At 42.8% G+C, this 13,986-nt stretch overlaps 1 protein-coding gene across 3 annotated transcripts; it reads left to right on the top strand.

Annotated features, from left to right (window-relative positions):
• The first annotated feature begins 701 nt into the window (after positions 1-701).
• On the top strand, positions 702-13,979 carry LMLN (leishmanolysin like peptidase). Of its 3 annotated transcripts, none has more exons than XM_015868701.3 (17): positions 705-909; positions 1,017-1,114; positions 1,215-1,245; positions 1,782-1,864; positions 2,309-2,426; positions 2,876-3,045; positions 3,349-3,454; positions 3,700-3,794; positions 4,464-4,581; positions 5,273-5,380; positions 6,209-6,285; positions 6,397-6,507; positions 7,227-7,356; positions 7,926-8,085; positions 8,434-8,564; positions 9,275-9,485; positions 10,240-13,979. In XM_015868701.3, the coding sequence occupies exons 1-17, from the start codon at positions 751-753 to the stop codon at positions 10,332-10,334; spliced, it is 2,001 nt and encodes a 666-aa protein (XP_015724187.2). In that variant the 5' UTR covers positions 705-750; the 3' UTR covers positions 10,335-13,979. The 3 variants fall into 3 exon arrangements, 2 of the variants coding, with proteins under 2 accessions (XP_015724187.2, XP_015724185.2); XM_015868699.3 differs by having other exon boundaries at positions 706-909; positions 7,224-7,356; XR_014947914.1 differs by lacking the exons at positions 6,209-6,285; positions 7,926-8,085; positions 8,434-8,564; positions 9,275-9,485; positions 10,240-13,979 and having other exon boundaries at positions 702-909; positions 7,224-7,261.
• The last annotated feature ends 7 nt before the right edge of the window (positions 13,980-13,986 follow it).

The following is a 13,986-nucleotide window of genomic DNA, read 5'->3' as shown; positions in this document are numbered from 1 at the left end:
ACTGCACGGCCCTGCGTTGCTCTGCAGTGCTGCCCTGCACAGTGCGCTGCCCCAACCGCACTGCAAGCGCTGCTCAGTGCTGTGTTGCTTTGCACGCTGCGTTTCTCTGCAAGACCTTCACGACTCTGCTTGGATATGTCCTGCATTGCTCCACAATGCCCAGGTCGGCGGTGCCCTGACCACACTTGCATTCACTGCCTTGCACTGCATTGCACTGCATTGCATTGTGTTGCACTGTATTGCATTGTGTTGCACTGCATTGCGTTGCACTGCATTGCGTTGCACTGCAGTGCATTGCACTGCATTGTGTTGCACTGCATCGCACTGCATTGCGTTGCACTGCATTGCATTGCGTTGCACTGCATTGCATCGTGTTGCACTGCATTGTATTGCACTGCACTGCACTGTGTTGCACTGCATTGTATTGCGTTGCATTGCATTGTATTGCATTGCACTGCATTGCATCGTCTTGCACTGCACTGCATTGTGTTGCACTGCATTGTGTTGCACTGCATTGCACTGTATTGCATTGCTTTGCACTGCATTGCATTGCATTGCATCGCACGGCACCGCGCTGCTCAGCTCTCCGTCTCCTCGCCCTCCCTTCCTCCTCCCATTGGACGAGCCTCACCCAATAACGATCTCCCGACGCCTCCGCCCCGCCCTCCCGCTCTCTGTCCGCCCTCTCATTGGCTGGCGGCCCCTCCACGGGCGCTGCCTCCATGGCGACGCGGTGGCAGTCCATCCAAGATGGCCGCCGGGCCGTTCGGCGGGCGTTGCGGTGCGGCTGTTTGGCCGCTGCTGTCCGCGCTCACGGCCGCCCTGCTGCTGGGCTGCAGCCGCACCAACGGCATCTCCACATCATTCTCCTCTTCGTCCTGTCAGCACCGGGTGCCCGGCGGCGGGGAGGTGCGGCCTCGGGGTTCCACAGGCGGTGCGGGGAGGGGGGTCGGTGTGAGGGGTCGGGGGGTGGGTTTCATACCGAGGGGCCGCAGCGTGTGCTCGTGTCCGGGCAGGTGCTGTACGGGGCTCCTGTGAGGGAAGGACGCGTCATGAGGAGAAGCGTGGATCAGCGGCTGAGGATTAAGATTATATACGACAGGAGCGTGGAGGGGTGAGTACAGTGTGTGCTGAGGGTGGGAATCTTATTAGTAACATGAAACAGCAAAAAAAAACCTTTTTTTTCTTTTTTTCTTTTTTTCTTTTTAATATAGTTTGTTACCGGAGAAAAGACACCTTATAAAGGTATGTGGTATTGCTTTCTTTTTCTTTATGATAAACGATATACATTGGAGAAGAGAATTCTCTGAGATTGGCCCTTTAGTATCTAATAGGTGGCTGTAAGAAAGGGGACGGGCTTTTTAGCACGGTCCGTTGTGATAGGAAATAGGGTTTCAGGCTAAAAGAGATTGAGACTGAATGTTAGGAAAAAAGAATGTTTGCAGTAAGAGCAGTGAGGCACTGCAATGGGTTTGGCCCTAAGAAGTGGTGGATCTGCCGGCCCTTGGAGGCATTGAAGGTCAGGCTGAGCTGGGCTCAGAGCACCTGATGGAGCTGTAGGTGTCTCTGGTCACTGCAGGGGAGTCAGACTGAGTGTCCTTTAAATGTCCCTCCCAATTTAAGCAATTCTACCACTGAACCACATAGGAAGACATTAGGAAGAGCAGTATCTCCGCTGTTCTAAACCACAGCACCTGGTGTGTTCCACGTACCTTGGTTGTTAAAGCTTGCAAGTTCTGCCTGCCCTGCTTCTGGGTGACCTCTGCTTTTGTTCTGTTTAGAACAAACTCTTCCCACAAGCCATCTCTTACTTGGAGAAGACTTTCCAAGTGCGCAAATCCACAGGTACTATCTTGCTAAGCAGGTATGTGAATGTACGTTGAATGTCCAGTGTTGTAATTGGTATTTAACATTACATATAGACTTTAAAATAAGAATATAGTAAGAACACTAGAAATGCCGTGGCTCAGACCGGTGGTGTCAGTGGTGGTGGGTGATGCTATATGTACAAACCTTCTGTGATCAGCACCTGTATTCGGAGATGATAAGGAGAATATGTGCTGCTTGTTTGCTTTTTGGTGTGCCCCATTTATGAACCTGTTCCTAATCTTTCCTTGAGCCTGTGGAGTTCTCCGTTAACAACTGTAGATACAATTGTATCTCCTGGATAGCATAACTAGTGCTTTTCAGCTTGAAAGTTACAATACTGCGATGTTAGCTATTATCGTGTCATTGGATGCTGTAGGACTATGCTGTGCTTCCTTTTAAATGCTAAACGGTGCTGTGTGTCTTTAATGTTTGATTGAAGGCAGTGTGCAACGAACCAGTATTTGAGGAGGAAAGCTGACCCTCACAGGTACTGCCGAGGGGCCTGTGCCAACCACACGCGATGTGGGCCAGTTATTGTGCCAGAGAAACACCTCCAGGTACTCTGAGCTGCCTCGGTGCATCTTCGCTTTTGAAGTACTATTGGTTGTGGAAACTACTGGAAACATTAATGTTGCTCACTGTATATAGCCTACCATTCACAGGCAATGCTAAGTGTGACTGTACAGCAATGGCTGCTTGTGTAGGCTGTCTGTGAGCCAGAGCTATCTAATTATGGGAAAGAAAGCACGTTCCTTTTGGGACATCTAGCTTGGTAAGCCCCTTGTCTTATCTGCTGCCACTTCGTGCCTCTCAATCACAAGAGCCGGTCATTTGGAAGTCATTATCTGGCTCTGGTTTTATTTAATGTTGTTGCAGGGAGTTTTCTCATCCTTTGCCTGTCTTAGAATGGGGCTTATTCTTGGCCTCATGCTAGCAGTTGTTTGTTAATACACAATTACTGTCGTAGCTGATACATTTTAACGGTTCCATCTGAACACTGTCAAAGCAATGCAGGGTGTACAATCAGAACGAGCAGCTCTCCGACGTACCTGACCAAGAAGGGGTTCGAGATGCTGACTTTGTCCTTTATGTCAGTGCTCTCACCACTGACAGGTGTGGCCATGAAAACATCATTGCATATGCAGCCTACTGCCAACTGGAAGCCGAAATGGACAGGTAAGTGTTCTCTCTGCTACAGACTGTTTTAAAAGTTAAACTTGGAGCTCATGTCTGGAGTTTAATTGTCTACTTAAGTTGTATGTAGGGTAACAAAGTAGAAGTCATTGAAGTAATGACTAATACTATATCCGTGTAAAGCCACCAACAATTGAATGAAGCTTAACTTGCAAAGCTGAGGTATTTAAATCAGAAGTAATCCTCCACTGTTACTGCCTGAACTTAGTCTTGTGATCCTGTTTCTGCTGTGGTAAATGAATTTGCTGCTGTTTAACTGAAAACAACTATAAAACTGTCTTGCAGGCCAATAGCAGGATATGCTAACCTGTGTCCAAACATGATCTCAACACAACCTCAGGAATTTGTTGGCATGCTGTCTACAGTGAAACACGAGATTATCCATGCGCTGGTAAGGGTTAATATTATAAAATGCATCCCTGTAACTTGTGCTTGCTTCTTCACAATGCCGCATCTCCTTGGAGGAGGATGGTGTCTGGTGAGGGTAAAGCTCTGGCTTTGCCTGTTTCAACTCCTGCATTATTTGCTTTGAGGTGCAGCACTTCAAGTGTGTCTGCTGCAGATGTGAAAACTTCCTTGGCATTGGACTTGGTGTGCAAATGTCTTAGCAAAGATTCCTACTTAATTTACTTACAGGGTTTCTCTGCTGGACTGTTTGCATTTTATCGTGATGATGATGGAAAGCCTTTGACAGCAAGATATGCTGATGGACTCCCTCCTTTTAATGAAAGGTATCGATTGGTTTTGGACCTCTGAGTACACTAAAGGATTTCTTCAGGTTGTCTGATACATTCTTACTGTCAGCCTGTTGGAAATCCATCTTAATACCTTTGTGTTTATTGTGTTCAAACTTCAAAAGAAATTCCATTAGTCTTCCTTTACACTTTCACTTCCTTTACACTTTACATTTCCCTTGTAATGCATAGGGATGATAACGAGGCAGACTTTTATTTATCAGAGGGCTTGAAGTTAAACATTAGAACTGCCTGTGTTTCCTGAACACCTTACCAGGTTGGGGCTTGCAGTTTTTGTAGCCTGTTCAGTGTTGGTTCAGGTCACTCTTTTTTAAGGCACATATCTCACATGGTCTATAGTTAGCAGGAATGGCTGTGTGTGTGTAGGCTGATGTGTGATGTTGTTGTGGAATAAACAATTTGCAGTACATTTTTGATAACTGTAGAATATTTGTTCGAGTCTGAAGGCGTAATTAATAATCTCCCTTGGTAAGGCATGTAATAGATGTGTACCTTACAAAGGAGAAGTGTTGCAAAGTCAATGTAAGCTTCACAAAGAATTGGAAATAGAGATTATTCTTCATTCTGTTTGCTAATGGAAATGAAACTTTGCACAGTTGCATGTATCAATGGGGAAGATCTGCAACTAACAAACTCTTCTTACAGCCTAGGTTTGTATCAGTGGAGCGATAAGGTTGTTCAGAAAGCAGTGAGGTTATGGGACGTTCGTGGTGGCAGAATGCTGCGTCATGCTGTTTATCTTCTGAAAACACGTCGTGTTGTTGTAAGTGTTACGTTACACTTTGCATGTGAAGGTTTCTCTCACGTTCCAGTGTCATGAATATTTTGTACTTTGGCAATATTATTCATATTTGGCCAAAAATCCCCTTTGTTTTAAATCTAACTTAAGTGTAGGGGGCAAAATCCTGTTTTATGAAGACTAGTTACGCTGGCCAAACTGCTCAGAGCACAGTGGTGCCCATGGGTACTGCCACGCTGCAAAGGCCGGGTTTTGTCTTTGTGCTGCCTTTCAAGATTTCCTGACCTTCTGGAAAACCACTTCTTCACACAGAATTAATTGGATACTCCCTGCTTCTTAACAGAAAGCTTTGTTTGCACCCCCCCTTAAGGTGTTCCTTAGAAACAGGTTGTGGTGGTAGTGTTTAAAATGACATCTTTTAATGTAGTCTTTAGCATTCACACGGTATTTTCACTTAATTCTGTTGTTTTAACCCTCCAAGCTTTGATGGCTTGTTGTTTCTGGAAGATAAGTAAGCAAGTTGCTAGGCTTGGTGTTGGGGTGCCAGTTGGCTTGGTCAGGATCTCAATAAGAGAAGTATTTTACATTTGAAGGAAAACGAGATAGTTGAAAGGGAGCTGCTGAAATACCTTCCCAAGGTAATTTTAGAAGATGAGGAACGCAGGTGGCTGCTTCTCTGTATCTTGAGGGTTGTGTTGAAATGTTTTCTTTCCAGGAAGAAGCTCGGAAACATTTTGATTGTCCGATCCTCGAGGGAATGGAGCTTGAAAATCAAGGTGGGATGGGCACTGAGCTCAATCACTGGGAGAAGAGGTTGCTGGAGGTTAGTGCTCATATTAGGAATAGAAAAGCCCGTTCCCCCTTCCTTTATTTTTGGATTTATAGTGATTCTTACTGGAGCCTCAAAAAAACAAGTGTGTCAGAACTCACTGAAACACAGCAAAAGCAGTGCTTAACTAGAAACAAGCATTCAATCTCTGGGTATATCTATTTGTATCTCATTACTAAATCTCAGAATATGAGTTTGAGACAAGAGACATTTCCTTTTTCAGTAGTTACGTTTATCTGCTGCTTGCCCTGTGAGAAGACCTCATTTTTATGGGATAGGAGCTATTCCTTTGGCTCAGTTCAGTCATGTCACCTGATTCATTATCTTTGGTCATTCAGTCTGTTCACTGTCTGGATTTTGTCTTTACTCATGTGTGTCATTAGGGGCTTTTCCCATCTTTACTTCAGAAACTCATCTGATGAAGGAAATGCTTCCCTCCTGACACAAGCTTGTTTTTGTTTATGACAGTGAGTTATGTGGTATCCTGGGCAAAGATGCACTAATTGTTGGTGTTAAGCAATACTGTAAATGCTTTAGGACAGGCCTTTTCATGGAAGTGAACTTGAAAAAACATGCATTTTTGCGACCAAAAGCAGTTGTTTCCAGTAACCTTATGTGTAGAGCAGTAGCTCAAAGGAAGCTAGAAAGGCTGCTGTTAGAATAAAGATAATCTGAAGAACTGGATTGTCTATGATAAGAAGGGACTGGAACTTCCAGTGACCCTCAGTGCGTGGCTCTAACATAAAATGCTTTTTCATACTAAGCCATTTTATTAATTAATGATTTCTCAAGAGCTTACTAATAGTAACTGGTGACTTTCAGAATGAAGCTATGACTGGATCCCATACACAGAACCGAGTCTTTTCCAGGATCACCTTAGCATTAATGGAAGACACAGGGTGAGAGTTCATACGAATTATAATGGATTTTTTTTTTTCCTTCAGTTGTGTTTGTCGTTTGCTTTACTTGATGCTGGTTTTCAAGCTTTCATTTCAAAAATACCTTTGCAGGTGGTATAAAGCAAATTACAGCATGGCGGAGAAATTAGATTGGGGCCGTAATAAAGGCTGTGACTTTGTAATGAAGAGCTGTAAGTTCTGGATTGACCAGAAGAAACAGAAGTAAGTCTTTCTTTCAAAATAACCAAATCAATAGAGGTGACAAGCATGTTTGTTTGTGTTTGTACCTCTTCAAATGAAACTCAGTAGAAATACGTAAGGAATGTTCTTTGAAGTATCTTCAGAATGCACTTGAGAAAGAGCACGTGAAATGTATTAAGACCAGTTGTACTGTACCCGATAAATACAGAGCCAGACACCTTGGAATGTAGAGTGTGTTCACTCTTACTGTAAGAGAACTGTGCTTTGGAGTGCACGGGGGAGAGTCTTAAGCAACTCTTTGCTTAAGCTTTGTCATTTTAAATTGCCAGTGCAGCTAGGAATGTTTTGCATTGATGGATTTTTACTTAAAGCACAAAAAATGTGTGATACCGATGTAAAAGCAAAGCCTTCTTTGTTTGTTTGTTTGTTACGGTACTCATAAATTTGCTCCCTGGTGGCCTTGTTTTGTTTGTAAATATTTCACTTCAAGGTTTACAGAGCAACGTCATTGCAACAAAGAGCACTGTGACTTTGTTTGCAGGGTTGATGTTCTTGAAATTAGGAAGCTCATAACCAGACAAATAGCATTACCAGTTCATACCAGACAAGATATCCCTGCTTCTTTGTGATTGAACAAGTGTGAAGGAAAGCAGGGACAGCTGTGACAGACAAGCTGTGTAGTTGTATTACAGAAAGCAGTTCATCTGATTAAGTTATTATAATTATTTTTCTTTGAGGAGGCAACTCATCAGTCCATACTGTGACACTTTGAGGAGTAACCCTTTGCAGTTAACCTGCAGACAGGACCAAAGAGCCGTAGCAGTGTGCAACTTACAGAAGTTTCCAAAGCAGTTACCTCAGGAATATCAGGTATCGTGGATTTTACTTCATCAAATCACTAAACATGTGCATTACTGTGTTATGCAGTCAGGTGCACCGTTGGTTTTCTTTTTTCCTGAAGTGTAGATGAGAGTTGATATTGTGAGAAATGTCTGCTTAGTTTCTTTATAAGAAGTATGAAGGCCTGAAATAAAGCCTTATGACCTGAAGAAGATGGTAAGGATGTTCTTATCTGTTTAAGCAAAGTTCAGGTGGTAATGTTACTGTGTAACAGAAGCTTGCAGTGTTCTGTCTGAGGTATTTCTTCACCTCATCTTGTGCCTTATGTCACTACGTGCTAAGAAGTGTGTTGTTTCATCCCAGCTATAATTGCAAGAAGGGATGGGGCAGCGCAGGGACATGTGGATCCCAGTGCACTGTTGATGTTTTCCTAAGGCTCATCTGGCTCAGGGGTATTATAAGTGTCCGTTAATAGCATTCCTGAGAAGTAATTGATGTTCTTACAGCTGTAGTGATTAGTTCTATTTAAAAACAAACAAACAACCCAGCCTTATGCTTGTCTTTGAACAAACTGCTTCACCACCTCTTTTGTTTGGCAGTATTTTGACAATCTCAGTGGAGTACCAGCAGAAGACTTGCCTTACTATGGTGGCTCAGTAGAAATTGCTGACTATTGTCCCTTCAGTCAAGAATTCAGTTGGCATTTAAGTGGTGAATTTCAACGCAGCTCAGACTGCAGAATAATCGAAAACCAACCAGGTTAGTTTTCAGGGCTTTTATGTGGTATTTAAGAGACAGGAGTTCTTACTCCTCTGTGCAGTTCTCTCAAAGCAGAAGGAATAACATTCCCTCTCCTCAAGCCAGCACTTACAACTGGCTCTCCCTGCAGCAAACATGCATGTGCTTCTATGGAAAGGGCCTTTGTTTTCTTCACACTGCATTTGCAAGACAATATAATTCCCATGTTAAGTAATGTATTAATGGTCTGAAAGATCCTAGAAGGAAACTGGGAATTAACTGCAGCGATGTTAATTATGGCAGGCTTATTTGTCGTGGATTTCCTTTTCACTTAGTAAATTGCAGTTCAATATATTCTCTCCACTTTAGATCCAACCAAAAACTATGGTGCAGAAGAATATGGGCCAAACTCTGTATGTTTGATTCAGAAATCAGCTTTTGTCATGGAACAGTGCAGGAGGAAGCTCAGTTACCCCGACTGGGGTAGTGGATGTTACCAAGTAAGTGTGTATGTTGCGTGGTTTTGTTTCCTGCTTTGTTGTTTGGTTCTTTTTTTAAATAACATCAAGGGGAGAAGTCCGACATACAGTGGGCACCTGGACACGGTTCAGAATCATCTCTTCCTGTAAATAACTAAATAGAACATGCTTTGAAAAAGAGTATTTTCCAACCACAAGACTGTAGTTTAGATGGCACATCAAGTCAAGCACGTGGCCACTGGGCAGACCTGTGTGCTACCTGCAGTCTTCCTAAGGGCTTCATTTGTCTTATCGCTGTGATGCTTTTTCCTCAGCTAAGTGAGAATGCTTAGGTTGAAATCATCTGTTGTCAGAGCTTTACATGAGTTAAATCACTCCGATTTGTCTGCAGCAGGAAGCACCGTGCACATGTCACTTCTCATTATGCTCCTGCCGCTCCGTGACTGTCTCCACTGGAGGCATCTCTTTCAATGACAGCACAACTCTCAAATGCAGTTCTTAGCAGAAGCAGTCTTCTCTCAGTCTCAGTTGGTCACCTGTGTGATTGCATGGAAGAGTGCAGGCAGTGCGGTTCTGTTAAATAGTCGCTGCAAGTGTGTTAAAATACTTGTAGTTAATCTGTGCTGTGTACAGACTGTTTACTGAACATATTATTTCCTCGTGGAAAGAGCTCAAAAACATATTTCCAATAAATCATAATACAGACCTCACTTTTATTCCTTTCTTTTAAGGTTTCTTGTTCTCCACAAGGGCTGCATGTTTGGGTCAAGGACACTGCATACCTGTGCAGCCGCTCGGGTCAGGTGTTAACCGTGAGCATTCAGATGAATGGCTGGGTGCATGTTGGGAATCTGATCTGCCCTGCCTGCTGGGACTTCTGTGACTCCTGTCCCCCAGAGCGGGATCCTCCAGCTTTGAACTTATCGAGAGCTGCAGCAACTGGTAGGTTGCCTTACAGTGTGCTGAAGCTTGATCTAAAACATCTGAGAGCACTGATGGTTCACACTGGGAATGGGAAAGGAGAGCCCTGGTCTTGCTATTCCAGGAGCTAAGATGGAAGGTGGCAAGGTGTTGGGCAGTCGTACTTTTCTTTCTAGTGGCTGATACAGTAGAAACACATCTAAAACATAAATACTTTGTTGTGTCTGGTAGTCATCCCAGAAACCTGGCTTTAGAAAATCAGATCTCTGTTCTGGGGAACATAACATGACCTTCAAAATCATCACCGTAGTGCAAAAGGAGAACTCATGTATTTTCCTGTTGGCTGTACTGATGCAGTAGTCCAGAATACAAATGACAAGTGTAACTTTGCTTTCTGAAGGAAGAAGAAATCTTCATTCACCAGCTACCAGCTAATATTTTGTCAAGAGTAGATTCTCTCAGATGCCAGCCAGTGAAGGAGAACAGCCTTTACAGTATTTCTCATTTGTGGCTTATTTTTAAGCCTTTAATCAATTCTTTAATTGTCAGATGGGTTGTTTCTATTGCAGTATTTAAGGAAAAAATAAACTTGTTTGGGCCACCTATAGCAGGGATAGTCATATATTTGGCTGTTTGGGATTGCTAGCCTCGAAAGCTAAAAATAAATCAGTGCAAATACTTGCAAGGACTACAGATACATTTTTGCTCTCTGATTATTTTATCCTGGCTTTAAATGCAACATAGGAACTTTATACTCTCTTTCTTTTTGTTTCAGACTTGTGCTCCTGCTCGTCTAGCCTAGTCGTAACCCTTTGGCTGTTGATGGCTAACTTAATCCCCTTGGTAACAGGATTATTCCTCTGCGCATAACTCAAGCAGTGAGCAAGAGGATATTCCAGGATGATGCACTGCAGTCTTGCACCTCTCATTGTGGAGCACTGAGCTGTTTTGTCTCTGCGGGCAGCTGCCTTGTCCTGAGCCTCATCCCTGTTGGCTAGTAGCGGTGCAGGCAGTAGTCAGGGAGGTGCTGGCAACAGCAGCCAGAGCCTGAGAGGTGGAGAATATACCGTGTCATCTCAACAAGTGCCAGTATGTTCCTGAACTGCAACCTTTGATTTTGACACAGTAACAAGATCGCTGTGCCAGCCTTCCTGGCAGCTTGGTCAAGATTTGAAAGGAGAACTCTGCTGTCATAGAATTTGGGATTGTGTTCGTTTGGTTTGGTTTGTTCTTTTTTTTTTTCCTTCAGTGCGACTGGTAGCAAAGCACCCTCAAACTGGAAATATACCTCAGTGGTTTAGTTGAAAGCCATGTGAAAATCAGTTATCATCACTGCTAATAACTCAGACCTAAGCAGGTATGGGACGTTTCCGTCACTTCTTACATTTCACAGGGAAAAAAGAATGGAATGGAATGGAATGGAATGGAATGGAATGGAATGGAATGGAATGGAATGGAATGGAATGGAATGGAATGGAATGGAATGGACCAGATGTTGGGAATTCTTTCTACACCTGAATTCTGCAGCGTTGAGGCTTCTCGGAATTCATGTTATTTGGTGGTAAAGCATCTACTTGGGGCTCACGTAGACCTTCTTACGTGCCCAGAGTGGAATTTCAGAGTGATGACCATGACAGCTGTCTAGAAGTCGTATCCTCGCTTAGCGTATGGACTGGATTATGTAAGATATTAGAATATACTCAGAGTGGTTTGCTAGACAAACACATTTCAGTACTTGATTCTAGTCTATAAAATTGGGCTAGGTTTTCTGATGATATTTTTCTTAAACCATGATGTTGTTTTTTATTAGTATGAGCATTAACACAGTTGTTCTCACTTTTTGTTGAAGGTTGGTAGCTGTGGCAGCTATCATCTTACAGAATCATGTTGACTTCTCTCCGCCAAAACCATATTGAGTAGGTAAAGAAAAGTCTAATCCACCTTCTTCCACCCCTCTTTCTTGAGCCTGTAGTTGATAGTTCAACTACACAAATAATTGGCATTTGGATTATGTTAGAGAATCAGACGCTTTGAGATATGCAAGGGTGTGCCCAGGTACAAAATCATCTCTTGGGGGACAAAATCTGCTTGAGGAAGGAAATGAGCAAAGTCTGTCTCACTGAGGACAGCTGCTCTATCCGACACTTGTGAGGATGTTTTTCTTAGTTCCTGACCCTATATAATGTGTTACTAATAACACATCCTAAAGCCAAGGAGACTCTTTGGTTCAACCCTCATCTGTCCTGCTGCATAGCTCTCATCTGTAGGAAGGTGCTCAATGAGGGAGCAGATGTGCCACAGGCACTAAAAATACAAAGCTGGGGAAGATGTTACACCACTTCTTTAAGGCTTGATGACTTTCTAAAATGAAAGGCAGAGGGATGGAAGGAGTAACTTCTTCAGCTACGATTAATGTTGAATAATAGGACTTTGTTGTACTTGTGAGGACACTGAAGATTATCTTTGTGCCTAGTATATATTTTTAAGACACTTTATGACACTGGTGAAGTGAATAAGTTGCAACCTAAAACTGACTGAGATCACATGGCTAAGAGAGTACCTTGCACTGGGCTAGTTCCCCTGCTGATCTGTAGGTTACGCCCAGCTTGCTTTGAGCTAAACAAGGCCTGGTTAGCCTTAATTGGTGTTTCTGAGAAGCAATATGAATTAGGGATCAAATGCTTTAAATGTGTACAAATTTGAATCAAGAAGCACTCAGATGAATAAGCAAACACTGGTAACTTTAAGGTATGCACAATCAGCAGTCGGTATTAGTGGATTCCTTGAACATGTAAAGGTTTGAGACTATATCTTTGGCCCCAGAGGTTGGTATTGTGTCTTTTGTCTGTTGTGCAATAATACAGTCGAAATGGCATCACTCAGCAGCAACGCTTTTTATACTTGAAAAGAAATTATTGGTTATTTTTTCTTACTGTGAAATATTTGCACTGTTGGAACTTTCTGGTTAACTTTATAACTGTTAAGCATTTCTAATGGTGTTAATTTATTGCACTTGGTATTTGATATGCTGGTCTGTCTGTGTAAGTGGGGTTTGTTATATTTAAGTGAATCTTTTTTTTTAATCTTCTACCCAGTTGTTTATCTCGAGGGCTTTTTTGAGCACTAACTGAAAACTGAAAGGTGGCTTAAAACGTTGATGCTTCCCTACTTCTGGATCAGATACGTTTGAGTAAAGAAAGGCTGCAGTGTGTTGTATCTGCAGGGAACATCTGTCTGCCTGTAGGAGTGATTGTAGCCAGATTTGGTCCTACCTGCTGAGTAGCTGCATCAGTGAATCCAGTGAAGTAAAACTATTAACGCCTTAATAATCTGAGATTTCAGTTGTAATTTCTTTGACATGCAGCCCTTCAGCTGGCCGTGAAGCACAGAATTGGAAGCGACTTGTTGGGAGGGCAGATGGAAGTGGGCAGAATCCAACCAGTTCTGTCAGTGAGCTGCACCTTCATTGGAGCTGCCAGGGGATGCGTCAGGTTTGCTTTGAAGTGGCAGTGAATTGGTGGCTGTCAAAAGGAATATCTGAGTAAAACTGCCTACCTCAGTTCTGTGTGGCACTGAGTTCAGCTTTTAGCCTGTTGTTAACTTGAGCGGCTAAAGGAGAATGAAGTAAAAACACATCTCAGGTTTTTAAGAGCAACATAAATGTAGTAGGAAGCATAAGCCATTTTTTTTTAGTGTTGAACACAACTGAAATTGTCACTTAAAACAATCATTTGCGTAGCCTTAAGTTTGGTCTCCCAGTAGTTCAAATTTATACATATATATTTCAGTTAGAAGTCGAGGCAATTCATGCTGTAGGAACTCCTTTTTTCTCACGTTTCAATTACAAGAAGGAAGAAGAGCTTTTGGCTGCAGTATGCACCAAGTAAATGATGTAGGGAAGCAGGCTGCTCCTTTCCCTTGAGATGTCTTGAAGATCTGGGAGGCTGCTCTTCGTGTAGGTTAATGACTGGAACGCAACTTTGATGCTCACCACTTAACTGTTGGTGCAACATAGCTCATTCTTTTTGTTATGCACTGCTTAATTAGAAAGGCTGGTACAAATCTTCCTGCTCAAATATGTTTCAGTAGGGAGGGATGCTTAGGTCCTCCCTTCCCCACATGTCCCATGAGTGGCTGTGAGCTGAGCTGCGGGAACCTGCAGCCAGGTTGGGCTGCATGTGTCACTGTGTGGGTCTGGAGTCTGTGCTGTTACATTCAATGACGCCATCTTACACCATCAAAACTCCAAAGTGTAAATGTTGCCTTCAAAATGTGAAGCTTCCCTTGGAGATAAAACAACTGTCTTGGGAGAACTGGCTGACCTTGAATATGTGTTTCCTATTTTGGTACAGAATGTAAATACAGAACAAACTATTTTACATAGCTTTTGACTGGGTTGGGATATAAGGGCTAATTTTTGTTATTTATGAAGTCTCCTTATTTTAATGTGTAAAAGTGTCATAAGAAAGAAGGAAAACAATACATTCATCAATAAAAATGTCTGTAGAAAACGGACTCTTCT

This window comes from Coturnix japonica, chromosome 7 (assembly GCF_054131305.1).
Source record: "Coturnix japonica strain WE chromosome 7, WE-NBRP24, whole genome shotgun sequence".
Lineage (NCBI taxonomy): Eukaryota > Metazoa > Chordata > Aves > Galliformes > Phasianidae > Coturnix > Coturnix japonica.
This window is presented reverse-complemented; position numbering and strand designations above follow the sequence as displayed.